A 16,782-nucleotide genomic window follows, 5' to 3' on the forward strand; every position below is an offset into this window, starting at 1 on the left:
CACCCCTGGTCTGCTGTGGGATCTTGAGCAAGTCATTTCACTTTTCTGTGCCTCAGGTACCTTATCTGTAAAATGGGGATGAAGACTGTGAGCCCCAAATTGTACAGGGACTGTGTCCAACCCAATTAGCTTTTTTTTTTTTTTTTGGCATTTGTTAAGCGCTGACTATGTGCAAAGCACTGTTCTAAGCGCTGGGGAGGATACAAGGTTGTCCCACGTGGGGCTCACAGTCAATCCCCAGTTTACAGATGAGGTAACTGAGGCTCAGAGAAGTTAAGTGACTTGCCCAAGGTCACACAGCAGACATGTGGCGGAGCCAGGATTTGAACCCCTGACCTCTGACTCCAAAGCCCGTGCTCTTTCCCCTGAGCCACGCTGCTTCTCTACCCCAGCGCTTAGAACAGCGTCTGGCATGTAGTAGGCATTTAACACATCCCACAAAAAAAAAGAGACAAGGAAGGTGCGAACGAACAGCTGTTGGTGGTAAATAGCAGGTATTTATTTGAAATGAAAAAAAATACTTAGATACCTGATCTATTGCATTTACTCATGTATTGTAGTTGTGTTACTCTATCTTTTTGCATCAGAGACAAATATACAATGAACATTCAGAGATCACAGATTGCACACTAGATAGTAATTTTTCAGGCCTTCGACATAACCACCAAAAAAAAAAACAGATATTGGATTCTGCAGTATAGTACAAAATTCCACAATCCAGTCTTTGCCAGTTTCTTCAATTGACTTCAGTCGCTGTACAAAGGGCCTTTGACTAGGGCATACGAGTTAATAACAGGACAAAAAAATATACATTGCACTGACACAAAAAGTCAGCTGTGTTAATAGTCATGCAACAAGTAACCAAACTTGCTGAAATTAAAAATACTTTCTAAAAACAGTTTTAACTGCATAAATAGTTTATACACAGTTCATTTACCAGAACAAAATGAAGTCTTTAAATGATACAAAGCAAAAAATAAGTTTCTACCAATTTTATACATAAGAAAGTGCAAAATAACTTATCTAAAGTCTTTTGCTATTGACCGGGTGGAGAAGGGCTGCAGGTCTTGCCTTTGGAAACGGGATTTCTCTGGCGGCCGTGGGCCTGGGGGTCCTCGCCGAGAACGCGGACCGCTGTGGAGCTGGGGAGACGACAGAATTCAGCTCAATGCGTCTTTTACGTGGCAAACGCGAAGCCGCCCCGAGGAACCGAAATTAGATTCTAATTTTTGCTTTAGAAACCAGAAAAACGGTGCTGACTGTCGATCCTCCCACGTCGCCTATACGATGGAGGGGTCCTGCGGGGAGTGGGGGGCGATCTGGGGGCCCCCCACGCCCTCTCCCAGCGAGGCTGAGCCACCCCGACTCTTGGAGAGAAAGGGAAAGCGCCGTTTCTCCCTGTGGCCTCCTCCGCCCTCGTCGGGGAAACAGAAGGAGCACTCGCGGTCCTCTTGGTGAGACTGGATCGGGAAGAGGGGCTGTGGGTTGCCACGGTGTGGTAAGGCACTAACGCAGCCTTGCTAGTTCCCTAGGACCAGGGAGGGGCGGGCACAGCAGACCCTCGGCCCCCGCCGCCCAAACCTGTCCGCGGCAGAAGGAGGAGGGTCCCCCGGCTGCGTGAGGTCCGTCGGTCGAGGTTGCGATGGGCCCGTCTCCTGACTCCCGTCCTTCTGGCTGACCGGGCCGCGCCTGGGAGTGTCGGTCTTGGCGGCGGCAGAGACGGTCAGATGTCTCGCGCCTCGGGCTCCCCTGGACGCCAGGAATACTGCGATCGAACGGCCGGCCAAGGCCGTGGCGCCGGATGCGACGGGACGGGGGCGAGGGGGGCGGACGGGACCCCCGTCGCTCCTTCCCCTCCGCCGTCCCGGGCGCTGTGGGACAAGTCGCCGGAGAGCTGCCCCCGGGGCTGTTCCTTGCCAGTCCGCTCTCGGGGCTGGGTAGAAAGATCCACCCAAGGGCCACTGCCGGCCCCCCACACCGAGCCTGGGGGCAACGGCGTGGAGGAGACCCTAGAGCAAGCCTCAGCCGGTGGGGCGGGGGGGGAGACACTCGCCCGGAGCGACGGGGAGAGATGAGAGATGCCAGACAAACGCTCCGTCGTCGGGTACGTTAGTGGTTAGTCCGCTGTCCCGTGTTACAGTCGGCAGTTGGGTTTAGATAAAAAGGCCATTGACCTATTTACACTATACACAGGAGCTGGCCCAGGAGGCCACCGCTCCACGGTCCCGGCTCCGGGCCTCTGTCCTCCTCCCCGGCCCCGACGCGGGCAGCAGTGGCGGCAGCAGATGCCGTTCTCGCCCGCTCGCTCGCCGCGACGGGCAGGAGCGCCGGCCCGGGCCCTCTGAGCCTGTCATGTCCAGTGCCTGCCCCTCGCGGGGCCGCCCGCCCACCCGCGGTACGAGGACGAGTGTAGACGGAGATGGGTGGGGGCGGGTCAGTTGTGCGAGCCATCCTCCGGCCCCCTCTCGTGCTGCAGGTTGTAGTAACAGTTCTGGCAGACGCGCACCGGCGATGAGATTTTCAAACGCTTGATTTCCGACTGGAACCGGCTGCACCTGGAGGGGACCGAGGGGCCCCCACTCAGCGATGGAGACCATGTGCATGAGTGTGTGTGGGTGTGGGTGTGTGTGTGTGTCTGAGGGGCAGAGGGGCTTCAGGCGTTGGGGGGGGAGGCGGGAGGGACAGGTGCTCCCTATGTTTTGTTTTCTGTCTCCTCCTTCTAGACTGTGAGCCCGTTGTTGAGTAGGGACCGTCTCTATATGTTGCTGACTTGTAGCCCCCAAGCACTTAGTACAGTGCTCTGCACACAGTAAGCGCTCAATAAATACAATTGAACGAATGAATGAATGAGAGACCAGAAGGAGGGCTGGGATTAGAGCAGAGAACCCACTTTGAATAGCCCAGCCTCCGTGGGGCATCTACCTAGAGGCTGCCCCATGGCACAGTGGGCCTGGGAGCCAGAGAGACATGGGTTCTGATCCCGGCTTTGCCACGTGTCTGCCGTGTGACCTGGAGCAAGTCACTTCACTCTATGCCTCAGTTCCCTCGTCTGGAAAATGGGGATTGTGACTGTGAGCCCCACGTGGGACAGGGGCTGCGTCCAACCCGATAACTTTGAATCTATCCCGGCGCTTAGAACAGGGTGTGGCACAAAGTAAGTGCTTAACAAATGCCATAATGATTATTTCCTCTTTCGGCTCTGACTTGGAGGTGGGCAGGGAGCTGGATGCAGGCCCCCACCCCGGCCCCGGGGACCTCTTCTCCCCTGGTCCTAGGCCTCTTCCAGGGGCAGACCTGGGGATCGAGTAGGGGCAGGGGTCCCGGGATACCACCCCCACTCTCCGACTCCACCCTCATCCACCCCCCTCCCTCGATGCCCGCCAGTGGCCCAGGGCCCGCGACTCACTTCTGGCAGAAGAGCTGGCCGCAGTTCCTGCAGTGATGGCGGCGCTCAGTGAGGGAGAAGCGCACGGCGCAGCCCGAGCAGCTGTCCCCGCCCTCGTCCTTGACCCAGTGGTCAGCGGCCGAGCGGCCGGGCTGGTCGCTCACAGACCAGCTGAACACTCGGCCCCGGCTGTCTCCCACCAGGATCCGGCTGTGGTCCCTACGGGGAAACCAGAGACGTACCGCCCACCGCCCGGGTCCGCCCGATTTTGGGGGGAGGCTTCCGCCTCGCCCCCTCTCCGGCCTCAAGCTTCGAGCGAGGGGACCGAGGGGGTGAAGAGCGGGCGCCGGCCACTCACTTGGAAATGGCCAGGGCGGTGATTTCGGCCGGATGAGCGTTGTCCTTGCGGTCGAAGGCCGTGTGCATCGTGAGTTTGCTCCGGAACACTAGCTGCCTCTCCCACCGGTAGCCTGGATGGAAACGGCATCCCCCGGGGCTCAGCGTACCCGCTCCCCCCTCCACCCTGGGCCCCTAAAGCTTCAGGACACTTCCCTTGGTGGGGCGTGATGGGGAGAAAAGCCCCCAACCCCAGAGTTCCCCCAGGCAGGAAGGCAGAAGTCTCAAAAACAGGTTAAGTATATGGTGGCTCCCGCCAGGGTGGGAATAATAATATTGATGGCATTTATTAAGCACTTACTATGTGCAAAGCGCTGGGGAGGTTACAAGGTGATCAGGTAGCCCACGGAGGGCTCACAGTCTTAATCCCCATTTTACAGACGAGATAACTGAGGCCCAGAGAAGTGAAGTGACTTGCCCAAAGTCACACAGCTGACAATTGGTGGAGCCGAGATTTGAACCTCTGACTCCAAAGCCCGGGCTCTTTCCACTGAGTCACGCTGCTTCTCTAAGAGCCAGACCTGGGGAATGGTCAGCTCCTGGCCCTCCCCCGTTTCACCCCGAGCCCTGTGAGGGGGTGTAGAGCACCGTGTGGGGGCACGGAGGGGAAGGGGAAGTGCAGCACCCAGCTAATCGGGCCCAAGGACCTCCAGGGGAGAGGTGTCTCAGCGCAGCTCACCCGGCTTGAGCTTGCTGTAGGGCCGGCCGTCTCCGGGGTGGGGAGGCGGGCGGGAGCCGGCGAGCGGAAGCGGCGGGCGCGGCCTTCCCTCGGAGTAGTTGACGAAGACGAAGCCGTCCCTCTCGTCCAGGCTGAGCTGGCCGGACCAGCGCCGCGAGTCCTCCGAGCCGCCGTCGGCCACGGACCAGACGGCCGTGGCCCGGGCCGAGCTCGCCCGGGGCCGGGGGCTGGGCCGGGGGCTGGGCCGGGGACTGGCGCCGCCGGGAGGGCAGGACGGCGGGTCCCGTGGGTCCTGTGGTTCCCCGGGCTTCGGGTCCTGGCTGGGGCCCGGCTCCTCGGCCTCCGAGTCGCTGCTGTCCTCGTCTGCGGCTTCCCGCCCTGGGGAAGGGGAGGAGGAAGAGGGGGAACACGGCTGCTGACCCCCGGAAGGGGCAGGTAATAATAACAATGATGGTATTTGTTAATAATAATAATAATGTTGGTATCTGTTAAGCGCTTACTATGTGCAAAGCACTGTTCTAAGCACTGGGGTAGATACAAGGTAATCAGGTTGTCCCACGTGGGACTCACAGTCTTCATCCCCATTTTACAGATGAGGGAACTGAGGCCCAGAGAAGTTAAGTGTCTTGCCCAAAGTCGCACAGCTGACAAGTGGCAGAGCCAGGATTTGAACCCACGACCTCTGACTCCAAAGCCCGGGCTCTTTCCACTGAGCCACGCCGGTAGCGATTTTCCAGTGCTCGGCGAGCACCTCTCCGGCCCCAATCTCCGTTAGAGATCGGCGGACCGCAGAACGGGGATGCCCAGCCCCGGCTCCATCCCGTCGGCCTCCTAGCCCGGCCGGTCACCCTCTCCCATCATCATCAATCGTATTTATTGAGCGCTTACTGTGTGCAGAGCACTGTACTAAGCGCTTGGGAAGTACAAATTGGCAACATATAGAGACAGTCCCTACCCAACAGTGGGCTCACAGTCTAAAAGCTCTCCCAGCCATGTGAGGAAACCACAGTACCTATCTGAGCTTCTGGGCAATCTTCATGCAGCTGCAGAGCCTCCGCGGGTTCGGGAGCTGGGGTTTCGGGGACCTGCAGGAACTCCATCCTCCAAAACTGAGGGGACACACGCGACGAGGACAAGGAGACACACACATACACGGGGAGTTGAGGCCAGGTCGGACGGCCAAGGCCGCAGACAGCGCATCCCGAGGGACGGATCGCCCGGCCCTACGGAGAGGCGTTAGCTCCCCCGGGGCTAAGAGCCCCGCCACCCGGACCCCCCATCCCCGAGCGCCGACTCACTCGGACCACTCCGTCGGAATGTCCCGTCACGATGACGTTCTGCGTGTCCCACTCCTGCATCTCCGAGAGGCAGCAGCAGACGATCTGCTGGCTGCGGCCCGTGAAGGTGTTGGCGCTCACCACCGGGTTCCCGTTGATGCTCCAAACGTGGATGTAGGTGCCCGCGCAGGACACGATGTCCCCCTGTCATCATCATCATCAATCGTATTTACTGAGCGACCCAGAGGGCGGCGTGACTCCCCTCCTCCCACTGCCCCCCACTTCATGCCCCAGGGACTCCTTCCGGGCTTCCCCGGGGAGGCTGGGGCCTGAGGTCGCTGGGACAAGGGGAGCCCAGGGCTGAGTCTTACTCATTTCATCTCTCAGCCTGGGCAGGGAACGGGTCTGCTAATTATGTTGTGCTGGACTCTCCCAAGTGCTTAGTACAGTGCTCTGCACCTAGTAACTGCTCAGTAAATAATAATAGTGATGGCATTTATTAAGCGCTTACTATGTGCAAAGCACTGTTCTAAGCACTGGGGAGGTTACAAGGTGATCAGGTTGTCATCATCATCATCATCAATCGTATTTATTGAGCGCTTACTATGTGCAGAGCACTGTACTAAGCGCTTGGGAAGTACAAACTGGCAACATACAGAGACAGTCCCTACCCAACAGTGGGCTCACAGTCTAAAAGGGGGAGACAGAGAACAAAACCAAACATACTAACAAAATAAAATAAATAGAATAGATATGTACAAGTAGAATAGAGTAATAAATATGTACAAACATATATAAATATATGCATATACATATACATGTATATACATATACATATGTATACATATATACATATATTGGTTTATATATGCATATATGTGTATATATATATATATATATGTATACATATATACATATATTGGTTTATATATGTATAAACCAATATATGTATATATGTATATATATACATATGTATACATATATACATATATTGGTTTATACATGTATAAACCAATCATCACCATCATCATCAATTTACTGAGCACTTACAGGGTGCAGAGCGCTCTACTAAGCGCTTGGAAGACAACCGAGTTTCTAGGCATGTTCCCTGCCCACAGAGAGATTGCAGTCTAGGGTGCTGGGTGAATACACCCAATAAGCCACCAATTGTACAAGTAACTGAAACACAGAGACCAGGAGGGAATTTTGGCTTCTGTCCGTACCTGTAATTCATTTATAATAATGGCATTTACTAAGCGCTTACTATGTTCCCCCTTTTAGACTGTGAGCCCACTGTTGGGTAGGGACTGTCTCTATATGTTGCCAATCTGCACCTCCCAAGCGCCCAGGACAGTGCTCCGCACATAGTAAGCGCTCAACAAATACGATTGATGATGATGACGTGCAAAGCACTGTTCTAAGCGCTGGGGAGGTTAACAGGTTGTCCCACGTGGGGCTCACAGTCTTAATCCCCATCTTACAGATGAGGTAACAAGCACAGAGAAGTTAAGTGACTCGCCCAAAGTCACACAGCTGACAATTGGCGGAGTCCGGATTTGAACCCATGACCTGACTCCAAAGCCCGTGCTCTTTCACCCATTGATTCATTCGGAGGGCTCACAGTCTTCATCCCCATTTTACAGATGAGGTAGCTGAGGCCCAGAGAAGTGAAGTGACTTGCCCCAAGTCACCCAGCTAGGTGGAGCCGGGGTTTGAACCCATGACCTCTGACTCCAAAGCCTGTGCTCTTTCCACCGAGCCATGCTGATTGACTGATTCTCCCCTCCGGGTTCTTCTCCGGGCAACCCCAGCTTTGCACGTCTGTGGCACCTCTAACCCCAGGACGATCCCAACCACCTGGACCACTACAGGTGCACATCAACTTACCCTGCTAGCAAAAACACTAACTGTGAAGCACTGGAGTCCAGGCAAGAGCAAATGCCTGGAAGTTAGAAGGATCTAGCTCGAATTCTAGCTCTGCCCCTTGCCTGCTGTGTGACCTTGGGCAAGTCACGTAACTTTTCCGTGCTTCAGTTTCCTCATCTGTCAAACGGGGATACAATACCAACCCTCCCTCCCCCTTGGACTGTATGCCCCATGTGGGACAGGGAATGGGTCTGATGAGATGGCATATGGTAACCAGCATAGTTCTTGGACTACGGTAAGCGCTTAACACACACCACCATTATTCCCTCACCTCTTCCTCCTCCTTCCTCCCAGCTGTAATTTATTTTAATGTCTGTCGTGCTGGCTAGCTTGAAAGTTCCTTGAGGGCAGGGGTTATTGACTCTAGTGAACTCTCCCAATCTATCAGAAATATTTATTGGGCGGCTACTGTGTACAGCGACTTGTAGGAGGAAGTGGGAGAGTGTAATAGAATGGGTAGATAAGGCGTTTGTAATCCGGGGAGGGAAGCGGATGCTAACGTATATTGTATATGAGGAGATAACAGAATATGAGGACATGCATGTGAGTGCAAGAAAAGTGTGTGTGTCTGAGTATTTAAGGACACAAGTATTGAAAGGGCAGATATGGGGTGCGGGGAGAAAACCCAGACACTAGATACAAACTATCGCTACTGACTGATTAATCTGGGGGTGACTCGGTCTTCTTGTCCTGGGGAGGGCAGCCCGCTGGGTCCCTGAGAGGAGGGTGCCCTGTTTGGGTTCCTCTTGAGTGTTGGGGAGGTTTCAGTCATTGTGGTTTTTGTTAAGCGCTTACTAAGTGCCAAGCCCTGTACTAAGCACTGGGGTAGATATAAGATCATCAGACCGCCCGGGGGGCACGGGGGGTGCTCAGTCTAAAAATCTTCTAGACTGTGAATCTTCTAGACTAGTCTTCTAGACTATGAGCCCACTGTTGGGTAGGGACTGTCTCTATATGTTGCCAACTTGTACTTCCCAAGCGCTTAGCACAGTGCTCTGCACACAGTAAGCGCTCAATAAATACGATTGATTGATTACAAAGGAGGGAGGGCAGGTATTGAATCCCCATTATGCAGATGAGGGAACTGAGGCACAGAGAAGTGACATGACTTGCCCAAAGTCACACAGCTGACAAGTAGCGGAGCCGGGATTAGAACTCACAACCTCTGACTCCCAAGCCCTTGCTCTTTCCATTAAGCCATGCTGCTTCTCTAGTACAGTGCTCTGCACGCTCGATAAATCCGACTGAATGAAAGAGGTGGGTCGAGGCTCTGGGGAGCCCCATTCGGGAGCCCCGTTTGAGGAGTGCCGGGCAGACACACTGGCAGGGTGAAGACAGGGCGGAGCGACGCGAGCGAGGGGACTCACGGTCAGCTCGTTGATGCAGAGGGCGGACACGGGGGCTCTGTGGCCCCGCAGCTGGGTGATGAAGGACAGCTTGTTCAAGTCCCAGATGATGCAGGTGCGGTCCCGGGACCCGCTCACGATGATGTGATAAGCCAGAGAGGCCGTGGAGCACGTCACGGTGTCTGTGTGGCCCAGCAGGGCCTGCCCGGGCAGAGGGGAGAGCCGTCAGAGACCCCCCGCCGATGACACCCATTCTCCCCTTTACTCACTCATCGGGGCCTCTGCAGATTTTTACCACCTTTGCCCGTGGAGAGGGCGGTGAGGGGGGCGGTCTCTCCCTCCCTTTCCCCTGTCATCCCCAGGGCGAGACTCAGACTGTATGCTGGTGGTGGGCAGGGACTGTGTCTGTTATATTGTTGGGTTGTACTCTCCTGAGCGCTATTCATTCATTCATTCAATCGTATTTATTGAGCGCTTACTGTGTGCAGGGCACTGTACTAAGCGCTTGGGAAGTACAAGTCGGCAACATATAGAGACGGTCCCTACCCAACAACAGGCTCACAGTCTAGAAGGGGGAGACAGACAACAAAACACGTAGACAGGTGTCAAAACCATCAGAACAAATAGAATTATAGCTTTATGCACATCTTTAACAAAATAAATAGAATAGTAAATATGTACAAGTAAAATAAATAGAGTAATAAGTCTGTACAAATATATACAAGTGCTGTGGGGAGGGGAAGGAGGTAGGGCTGGGGAGGGGGGATGGGGAGTCAGTCGTATTTATTGAGCGCTTATCGTGTGCAGAGCACCATACTAAGCATCAGCGGCTCTCGGGATCACACCTGCACAGTACAATGCCCTGCCCGCAGTAAGCATCCTATAGGTTGGATTGATTGACTGAGAGGAGAGAGGGCAGGCACAGTGACCCCCGAGGGGTCACATTCAGGGGACCCGGGGGGTTCTATGGAGGTCTGGATGGGTCCCCTCGCCCCCCACCCCCAGATTGTAAGCTCACGGTGGGCAGGGAATGTGTCTTTTTATTGTACTCTCCCAAGTGCTTAGTACAGTGCTCTGCAAGCAGTAAGCGCTCAATAAATACGATTGAATGAACCTCCAGCCCACCGCGGAGATGCCAAGGGATCCACCTATTCCTGGAAACAACAGGGTTGTCCTCTGCCAATCTGGGTTCTGGGTCAAAGCCTAAGCAACAGTGTCCCTGCAGGGGCGAGAAACCCCTCAGTGGCTTCCCCATCTACCTGCTACTTATCTTCATGTCTGTCTCCCCCCCGCTGGATTGTAAGCTCCTGGAGGGCAGGGACCATGCCTACTTATTCTACTGTACTCTCCCAAGTGCTTAGTACAGTAAGCGCTCCATAAATAACACTGACCGGTCGGTCCGAGAAAGGATAAATGTTGGCATGAGGCAGACGTCCGCCTGTATTTGAGCGGTTGATTTTAGCTTTTGCCAGCCCCCTTGCTGAAAGGGGGAGGTACACTCTGAACGGGTGGGTCGTGGTCGCTTCAAAATCTGCATCCAGTTGCGCTGAGTACAGTGTGGGTTTAGGGCTCTCTTGGGTTCAGAAGCTGGCCTTTTGTTGGGGGGGGGGGGGTGGAGGGAGGCCCACCCCAAAGAGCCTAATCCATTTCCACTTCCCTCCCACCCCCGTCAGCTGTGCCCCTTCCTCCAGAGGCTGGGCAAGTGACTGAGCCCCCTTTTTCCTCTCCTCCTCCCCATCCCCGCCGCCCTACCTCCTTCCCCTCCCCAAAGCACCTGTATATATGTTTGTACACATATATTACTCTATTTATTTTACTTGTACATATTTACTATTCTATTTATTTTGTTAATGATGTGCATCTAGCTTTATTTCTATTTATTCTGATGACTTGACACCTGTCCACATGTTTTGTTTTGTTGTCTGTCTCCCCCTTCTAGACTGTGCGCCTGTTGCTGGGTAGGGACCACCTCTATATGTTGCCAACTTGTACTTCCCAAGAGCTTAGTACAGTGCTCTGCACACAGGAAGCGCTCAATAAATACGATTGAGTGAATGAATGAAGTTCCCTCCCTCCCTTCCCGGCATCCCTTTTTTCTCGGGGCCTAGGGCGGGAGAGGCAGGAGGCGGGGACCAACCCACCGCATCCGGTCCGGCTCTCCCCCAAGCCCCGTGCCGCCCCCTCCACCCCCGTTACCTGCTTCAGCGTGAGCGTCTTGGCCTTCTCCTTGGAGGTGCCCATCTCCCAGACGCACACCACCGTGCTGGTGCCCCCCGTGATCACCAGCTTCGGGTTGGGGCAGATGGCGCACAGCACTTGGCCCCAGTCGGACAGGCACTCGTAGACTGTCACCGCCTGCCAAAGTCACCGTGCAGGTGATCCTGGGATCCCGGGCTCCCCGTCCACCCCCGGCGAGGACGTGAAACCGTGCCGAGGTGGCCGCACGATTCCCTGGGTCTTTCGGCCCACCAGACCCACCCCCAAGACCCCCAAACTCTCGGCACCAGCGGAGAGCCAACCTTGTCCGACTCGTAGTTGCCAAGCCTGCAGCTGAGGTCGGCGTAGCCCCAGGCGAAGGTCTTGTTCCAGGCAGGTGGGACGAGGACCTTGTTCTGCTCCACAGCCAGGATGCCCTTCTCAGTGCACACGATCTGCCCCACGGGCTCCTTGAGCTCTGAGCGCGGGGAGAGCCGAGGCGGCCGGTCCGTCAACCGAGCCACCGCCCGGTGCCCCTGGGCGCTGGACGCTGTAAGAACTAGCCCACCCACCGCCCTGATGCCCCTTTCAAGTAGCTCACGATAGACTGTGCGCCCGCTCTTGATAATAATAATAATAATAATAATGATGGCATTTATTAAGCACTTACTATGTTCAAAGCACTGTTCTAAGCGCTGGGGAGTTTACAAGGTGATCAGGTTGTCCCACGGGGGGCTCACAGTCTTAATCCCCATTTTACAGATGAGGGAACTGAGGCCCAGAGAAGTGAAGTGACTTGCCCAAAGTCACACAGCTGACAAGTGGCGGAGCCGGGATTTGAACCGATGACCTCTGACTCCAAAGCCCGGGCTCTTTCCACTGAACCACGCTGCTTGATCTATTTCTCTCCTGACATCACTGCCTCACTGAGGGAGTTCTGGGAGAGGTGGTGGGCCTGATACTGAGGGGTGGGAAGAGGAACAGTGAGCCTGCCCTGTCCCCCTCTTCTTGCGTGTTGTGACCTGGGAAGGGCACAGCGTTCCCCCTGCCTGGCCTCTCTGTCCCTCCCTTCCTTCATCCTTCCTAAGGTCCTTCAAGCACCCCAGGCCTGCTCTTGAGGTACGTTGCCAAGGGATGACAAGAGCAGCGTGGCTCAGTGGAAAGAGCACGGGCTTTGGAGTCAGAGGTCATGGGTTCGAATCCCGGCTCCGCCACGTCTCCTGTCTAACCTTGGGCAAGTCACTTAACTTCCCTGAGCCTGTTACCTCATCTGTAAAATGGGAATTAAGACTGTGAGCCCCACGTGGGACAACCTGATCACCTTGTATCCCCCTCAGTGCTTAAAACAGTGCTTTGCACATAGTAAGCGCTTAACAAATGCCATCATTATTATTATTATTATTAAGGGGAAGGGGCTGAGAAGAGTCTGTGGGGGGGGCCGCCCTTGTCCCAAGCCCAACCCTTCAAGGATAGCAAGGGCAGAATTTCCTCACCCCCGGACCTAGACGTGAAAGGCCGCGACGGGAGGGCGATTTCCGAGATGTAAAACAACCCCGGTGGGCGCCCGGCTCACCTTTGACGGGCGAGAGAGGAGGCCGCAGGTTGTCCAAGTGATGGAAGAAGATCTTATCGTTGGTTGCCCCCGGCGGGGCCGAGATTCCCGCGTTCTCTCCGTTCAGGCGACTCCGCACGCGCTTCGGGGGGTGGGGCTTTTTGAAGAGCTGGGATCGGGGGGATGGGAAGGAAAGCACAAGGGGTGAAGTTGAAGAGACCCGGCTTGCGGGCAGCCGACTGGGCAGTGACTGTCACTGTGAGTCTTGGTGATGAGAATACTTATTTGCGGAATTCACTCAGCGCTCAATGCGTGCCGAGCTCTGTGCTAAGCACTGGGGTGGATACAAGATAATCAGATCGGACCCCAGGCGCTGTCCCACATGGGGCTCACGTTCTAAGGGTGGTGCGTGGGGAACAGGCATTGAATCCCCATTTTATATTTTAGATTGTAAACTCACTGTGGGCAGGGAACGTGTCTGCTAAAGCTGTTGTACTCTCCCAAGCACGTAATACAGTGCTCTGCACATAGAGAGTGCACGATAAATACCATCGACTGAATTACGGATGAGGAAACTGGGACACAGAGAAAAGAAGGGACTTACTCAAGGTTCCACAGCAGACAAGTCTAGGTCTGGGCTCTTTCCACTAGGCCCTCCTGCTTCTTCTGAGAATTGAGCTATCATTTGGGCAGGCAGGTGGGGAGACCTGGGCTCCATCCCTGTTTCGACCCAGCCCCTCTAGGGGACTTGAAGCCAATTTCCTCTGCCTGATCTTTGCAAGGGGCTCCCTGGGATTCCCTGGGCATTGCTCAACTGTCAACAGAGGCTTAGGTTCTCAGGTTCCCCCAGTAAGGTCGTGGGTTCTACTCCCGGCTCTGCCACTTGTCTGCTCTGTGACCTTGGGTAGGTCACTTCACTTCTCTGTGCCTCAGTTCCCTAATCTGGAAAATGGGGAGTGAGGCTGTGAGGCCCATGTGGGACACGAACTGTGTCCAACCCGATTTGCTTGCTTAGTAAGGGTGTGGCACATAGTAAGCGTTTAACAAATGCCACACTATTATTATTATTATTATTACTATTATTATTATTATTATTATTGTTAAGCCTGGAGATGAGACTCACATCCACTGCCTCACACAATCAACCAATGGTATTTACTGAGCACAAACTGTGGACAGAGCACTGTACTAAACACTTGGGAGGGGGTAGCGCAATAGGATCAGTAAATCTGATCCCTGCCCTACGGAGCTAACAGTCTCCTGCTGGGGATAGATCCAGCTCACCTTACCCAACACTTCCGACGGCCCTCATTTAACTCCATTTCCATGGAAAATAATAATAATAATAATAATATATTATTATTATTATTATTATGGTATTTGCTAAACGCTTACTCTGTACCAGGCACTATACTAAGCGCAGGGATGGATACAAGCTGGGAGCCCATTGTTGGGTAGGGACCGTCTCTATATGTTGCCAACTTGTACTTCCCAAGCACTCAGTACAGTGCTCTGCACACAGTAAGCGCTCAATAAATATGACTGACTTGACTGACTGACTGAATGAATACAAGCAAACTGCGTTGGACACAGTCCCTGTCCAACGTGGGGCTCACAGTCTCAATCCCCCTTTTACAGATGAGGTAACTGAGGCCTAGAGAAGTGAAGTGACTTGCCCAAGGTCACACAGCAGACGAGTGGTGGAGCCGGGATTAGAACCCATGACCTTCTGACTCCCAGTCCCAGGTTCTATCGGCTATGCCATGCTGCTTCTCACCAATGGTGATTTCTCAAGGGTCATTAACCCAGTAACTAATTAATTCATTCATTCAATCGTATTTATTGAGCGCTTACTGTGTGCAGAGCACTGTACTAAGCGCTTGGGAAGTACAAGTTGGCAACAGATAGAGACGGTCCCTACCCAACAGTGGGCTCACAGTCTAGAAGGGGGCGACAGGGAACAAAACAAAACATACTAACAAAATAAAATAAATAGAATAAATATGTACAAATAGAGTAATACATACAAACATATATACATGTATACTGGTATAATTAATCCCTGCGTCATGTGACCTCAAGTCAGATATTGGGAGATATGATGATGATGATGCTGATTATGGCATTTGTTAAGTGATTACTATGTGCTAGGCACTGTACTAAGCGCTGGAGTGGATACAAGCTTATCGGGCTGGACACAGTCCCTGTCCCAAGTGGGGCTCACAGTCTCAATCCCCATTTTACAGGTGAGGGAACTGAGGGCCAGAGAAGGTAAGTGAACTGCCCAAGGTCACACAGCAGACAAGTGGCAGAGTCGGGATTAGAACCCATAACCTCCTGACTCCCAGGCCCAGGCTTTCTCCATTAAGCCCTGCTACTTCCCCAGCTGAAACTGGCACCCTCCTCGCCTGCCTTGGGATCCGCCCAAAGTTACCGACGAAGCCGGCAGCGTCCTTCTCACCTGCTTCGGGATCTGCCCGAAGTTATTGATGAAGCCAATGGTGGCGGTCTCTTTCAGCGGGTCATTGATGTTGTAGATGTCCACCTGACCCTCGTAAAAGAGATGATGGAAGACGTTGACGGCTTCGACCGCGGCCGGGCCCTGCTGCTTGTAGCCAAAAATCAGGTCGATCCACTCGTGCAGATGGGTGCTCACGTAATCACACTCCAGGGCCTGCGGGTTCAGAAAAAGTCTTTAGCCCCAATATGGCTTCAGATTATGGGTGGGCCCACTGAGCGGCTAAAGACTCTGAAGTGACCCAAGATAGAGGCCGACCTTTCCTCACTAGTCACCTGAGCATGTGGAAGACCCCACGGGCCACCTCTTGCCTTGAATCCTGCTGCCGGCCTTCCCAAACAGAGACGGCCCCACGCGGACTTGAGGCTAGCAGCTGGGTGGGCAAGTGATGGGCGGACCACCCCCTGCCCCGTCCTTTTTTTTAATGCCATTTACCACGTGCCAGGCACTGAACTAAGCACTAGGGCAGATACAAGCTAATCAGGTTGGACACAGTCCCTGCCTCACATGGGGCTCATGGTCCAGCTCCCATTTACAGATGAGGTAACTGAGGCCTCAGAGAAGTAAACTGACTCGCCCAAGATCACACAGCAGACAAGCGGCAGAGACAGGATTAGGGCCCACGTCCTTCTGACTCCCAGCCCTGTTTTCTAACCGTTCCTTGGCCGGCCTTCCACGTTCCCAAGTAAATTCAATGTACACCCGTCTGAGCACCCTTATGTTGTTACTCTCCCAAGTGCTTAGAACAGTGCTCCGTGCACAGTGTGCACTCAATAAATACTACTGATTAATACGGGAGACAGCAGCTGCTGAGATTATGGTATTAATTCACAATTCTACTTTCTGGGAGGAGAGCCCCTGCGACAGACGATGGGAGGGGGACAGTTAGATCCCCAGCTGCCCGGTCAGCGCGCAAACCCGGCCCGCCCCGGCCCCGTTACCTCACGATGGACGCGGATGAATTCTCGGGGATCGCCTTTGGCCCACGGAGGCAGGATCACGTCGCCGAGCTTGGTGCCATTCTGCTTGCTCCCTAGACAACGGGATTCAGACTTTAGCCCCGATGTGGCTTCAGACCCTGGGTGGTCCCGCTGAGCGGCTAAAGGCTCTGAAGTGACCCAAGATAGAGGCCGGCCTTTCCTCACATGGGGCTCATGGTCCAGCTCCCATTTTACAGATGAGGTAACTGAGGCCCGGCCTGGGGGCACTGAGCCTAGGGACTGGATGCAGCTGGAAGCGCACCCCTTGTGCCTTAGGGCAGGGGACACCAAGGCCAGAAGACCCCGTGCTCCAACGGTCAGTCTGGGGATCTGGGCTCGGGTTTAGATGTTTTACAGACTGAGTGCCCTCCCTCCTCCTCTCCTTCTACTGTCGGCCCAGAATGCTGAGAAGCAATAATAATAATAGTAATAATAACTACAATAATACTAACTGTGGTATTTGTTAATCACTTATGTTGTACCAAGCACCGTCTTACGCGCTGGGGTGGAAACAAGAAAATCAGGTT

General features: G+C 54.1%; 1 protein-coding gene across 3 annotated transcripts in view; it reads right to left on the reverse strand.

The window, feature by feature from the left end:
* Window positions 1–477: 477 nt before the first annotated feature.
* The window catches only part of WDFY3 (WD repeat and FYVE domain containing 3), a 226,385-nt gene continuing 210,080 nt past the window's right edge, over window positions 478–16,782 (reverse strand). For all 3 annotated transcript variants that reach the window (XM_038769261.1, XM_038769260.1, XM_038769259.1), the window contains 12 exons: window positions 16,217–16,308; window positions 15,219–15,431; window positions 12,779–12,926; window positions 11,529–11,683; window positions 11,206–11,364; window positions 9,031–9,210; window positions 5,759–5,941; window positions 5,473–5,569; window positions 4,461–4,838; window positions 3,744–3,855; window positions 3,407–3,604; window positions 478–2,555 (listed from right to left, as the gene is read on the reverse strand). In XM_038769261.1, the coding sequence (XP_038625189.1) occupies window positions 2,435–2,555; window positions 3,407–3,604; window positions 3,744–3,855; window positions 4,461–4,838; window positions 5,473–5,569; window positions 5,759–5,941; window positions 9,031–9,210; window positions 11,206–11,364; window positions 11,529–11,683; window positions 12,779–12,926; window positions 15,219–15,431; window positions 16,217–16,308 (2,036 nt within the window). In that variant the 3' untranslated portion in view covers window positions 478–2,434. The remainder of the gene's footprint in view (window positions 2,556–3,406; window positions 3,605–3,743; window positions 3,856–4,460; window positions 4,839–5,472; window positions 5,570–5,758; window positions 5,942–9,030; window positions 9,211–11,205; window positions 11,365–11,528; window positions 11,684–12,778; window positions 12,927–15,218; window positions 15,432–16,216; window positions 16,309–16,782) is intronic.

The sequence above is a fragment of the Tachyglossus aculeatus genome, chromosome X5, assembly GCF_015852505.1.
Source record: "Tachyglossus aculeatus isolate mTacAcu1 chromosome X5, mTacAcu1.pri, whole genome shotgun sequence".
Lineage (NCBI taxonomy): Eukaryota > Metazoa > Chordata > Mammalia > Monotremata > Tachyglossidae > Tachyglossus > Tachyglossus aculeatus.